This window comes from Chionomys nivalis, chromosome 1 (assembly GCF_950005125.1).
Source record: "Chionomys nivalis chromosome 1, mChiNiv1.1, whole genome shotgun sequence".
Classification (NCBI taxonomy): domain Eukaryota; kingdom Metazoa; phylum Chordata; class Mammalia; order Rodentia; family Cricetidae; genus Chionomys; species Chionomys nivalis.
In genome coordinates this window covers 112,242,097-112,244,792 of record NC_080086.1, presented here as the reverse complement: position 1 = coordinate 112,244,792, position 2,696 = coordinate 112,242,097, and the positions used below count along the sequence as shown (strand labels likewise).

At 40.1% G+C, this 2,696-nt stretch overlaps 1 protein-coding gene across 1 annotated transcript; it reads left to right on the top strand.

Moving 5' to 3' along the window:
• The first annotated feature begins 920 nt into the window (after positions 1 to 920).
• LOC130870070 (olfactory receptor 1073-like) lies at positions 921 to 1,856 on the top strand. Its single transcript, XM_057762643.1, has one exon. The coding sequence runs from the start codon at positions 921 to 923 to the stop codon at positions 1,854 to 1,856; it is 936 nt and encodes a 311-aa protein (XP_057618626.1).
• The last annotated feature ends 840 nt before the right edge of the window (positions 1,857 to 2,696 follow it).

Genomic DNA, 2,696 nt, shown 5'->3' with positions numbered 1-2,696 from the left:
TCTGCACTTATGCCACCTTTCTATTCATAACTTTATGAGATTGACTGATGTAACTATCTCATGCACATGGGTGGGATTGTGCAACATTTTGATTACACAGGCATCCTGAGATCCAAGTGGATCATGGCTCCACCGTGTTGTTTAACCCCCAAGCAGCTGCATTACAGGGGTCATGATTTAGGTGTGCAAGGTCTGAAAAAGAAACTAAAACACATGTTTTCTTATTTTTTTAATGTTCAGATTTATTTATTTTATGTGTGAGTGTTTTACCTGCTTGTGCATATGTGCCCCATATGTGTTCCACAGAGGTCAGAGGAGGGGTTCCTATCCCTGGAATTGATGTTCCAAATGTAAGCCACAATGTGGGTGATGGAAACCAAACCTGGGTGTACTACTAGAGCCTGTGCACTTCTTGCTGAGCCATCAGTGCAGCTGCAGCCAAGTATTCTTAACAACTATTTTGGAGAAGGAAGGTGATTAATTGGGTGTGGGAGGAGGAACATAGGACAGTACACTTGGATGTAATCAGACTGAATAAATACTTGAATGAAAATGTCATTAAGAAACCCATCACACACACACACACACACACACACACACACACATGTACACACATACACACACATCCTGATAAGCTACACAAATAACCTGTAGTCCTAACTATAGACAAGTGAATCCAATAATGCATTAGGAGCATTACTTTGTCTATAGTAGCTTCATGTTTCTAGCAATGATGAGATCTCATTATGCAGTAATCCCTGTGAATTCTACAGCCATTGTGACTGTTTTCTTTCTTATGTTTTGCCCGCGGGGACTTTATTCTTCACATGTATTTATTATATTGTGGTTTTTATATTTTGGTATTAGTGTGCACGCCAAAGCAGTCTTATTATTTCTGTCTTTTCCAGCAGTCACAGCACATGAAACAGCAAAATGATACTCAAAATTCACAGTTTCTCCTCCTGGGCCTTTCAGAAGACCCAGAACTGCAGCCCCTTTTATTTAGGCTCCTCTTCTCTATGTACCTTGTGACCATTTGTGGGAATCTTCTCATCATCCTGGCCACGATCTCAGATGTCCACCTGCATACAGCCATGTACTTCTTCCTCTCCAACCTGTCCTTTGTGGACATCTGCCTAACTTCCACTACCATCCCAAAGATGCTGGTGAATGTTTATGCACACCACGAGGCCATAACATATGAAGGATGCATCATGCAAATTTACTTCTTTTCATTATTTGTAGGGCTAGATAACTTCCTCCTGGCTGTAATGGCTTATGACCGCTTTGTGGCTATCTGTCACCCCCTGCACTACACAAGCGTTATGACACCTCAGCACTGTGTGTCGCTAGTTCTGGTGTCTTGGATCACAAGCTCCCTGAATTCTTCATTACAAAGCTCCCTGGTGCTGCAGCTCTCATTCTGTGCTGATGTGCAAATTCCACATTTTTTCTGTGAACTTAGTATGCTGGTTCACCTTGCCTGTTCTGACACCTTTTTAAATGATATGGTCATGAATGCTTTAGCTGCACTCCTGGGTGGTGGTTGTCTCGCTGGCATCCTTTATTCTTATGGAAAGATAGTGTCCTCCATACTTGCAATCTCCTCAGCACAGGGGAAGTTCAAAGCATTTTCCACCTGTGCATCTCACCTTTCTGTTGTCTCCTTATTCTATTGTACCCTTCTAGGAGTGTACCTCAGTTCTGCTGTGACCCAAAACTCACACTCCACTGCAATAGCCTCATTGATGTATACTGTAGTCACCCCCATGCTGAACCCTTTCATCTATAGTCTGAGGAACAATGACATCAAGAGAGCTCTGAAGAACTTTGTGAGAGAAAAACTAGAAAAGTGATTATTGTCTTGGGTCTTATGTTTTAAAACAAGAAATTCCAGTTTAAGAGCTGAACATTCTGAAATCTCTTATTCTCTTTCTCTTGAACATGTATACCAACCACACTCCCAAAGCTAAGGGATCATTTTGGAAGAAAGGATAAAAGTATAAGAGCCTGAGGCAGTGAATGACTACAAGGGAACATTGTCTTCTTGACCCAACAAGACATCTGCATATATGAACTCACAGAAGTTACAAAATTACACATAAAATCTGTACAAATCCAAGTCAGACCAAACCTAAGCGAAGAGAAGGGAGGTGGCACACAAGTGGTGTAGTTATTTTTAGTTGCTTGGAGAAGGAGAGACAGTTTTTGCTAAAAGTGTATACTCTGGTAAGTTGATCATTCTCCAGTGGAAGGCCACACATGCAAGAGTATTTAGGCAGCACAAATTAGTCTCAAAGGGTTTAAAAATAAAAGGACACAAATTTGGATAAGAAATGGGGAGGTAGATCTGTAAAGAACTGAAGAAGGGGCCTCTATGACTAAAACATGTAAAACTTCCAAAGAATTAATAGAAGAGAAATTTCATTTGGGGATAAGATGACAGAAGCAGGGATCGTTGCTTATATGCATTTGCTGTAGTTTTCATTTATTTGATTTCAATATTTCTGTGAGGTAGATAATTCACCTGTAAGCATGCTGCTCCTCCCAGCACCTAGTTTTATGTTCTACAACTTTCACACTTTCTCAATGTTGTTTTCAGTCACAAATAACACATATTTTTAAAAGCCCACATTTATGTCAACAGACACAAATTTGTTTGAGAAAATGTTTTTAATTTTTTATTACTTTATAAA

Bases quoted from the DNA above. Each gene is read 5' to 3' on its own strand.
- LOC130870070 (XM_057762643.1), top strand. From the start codon at position 921: ATGAAACAGCAAAATGATACTCAAAATTCACAGTTTCTCCTCCTGGGC.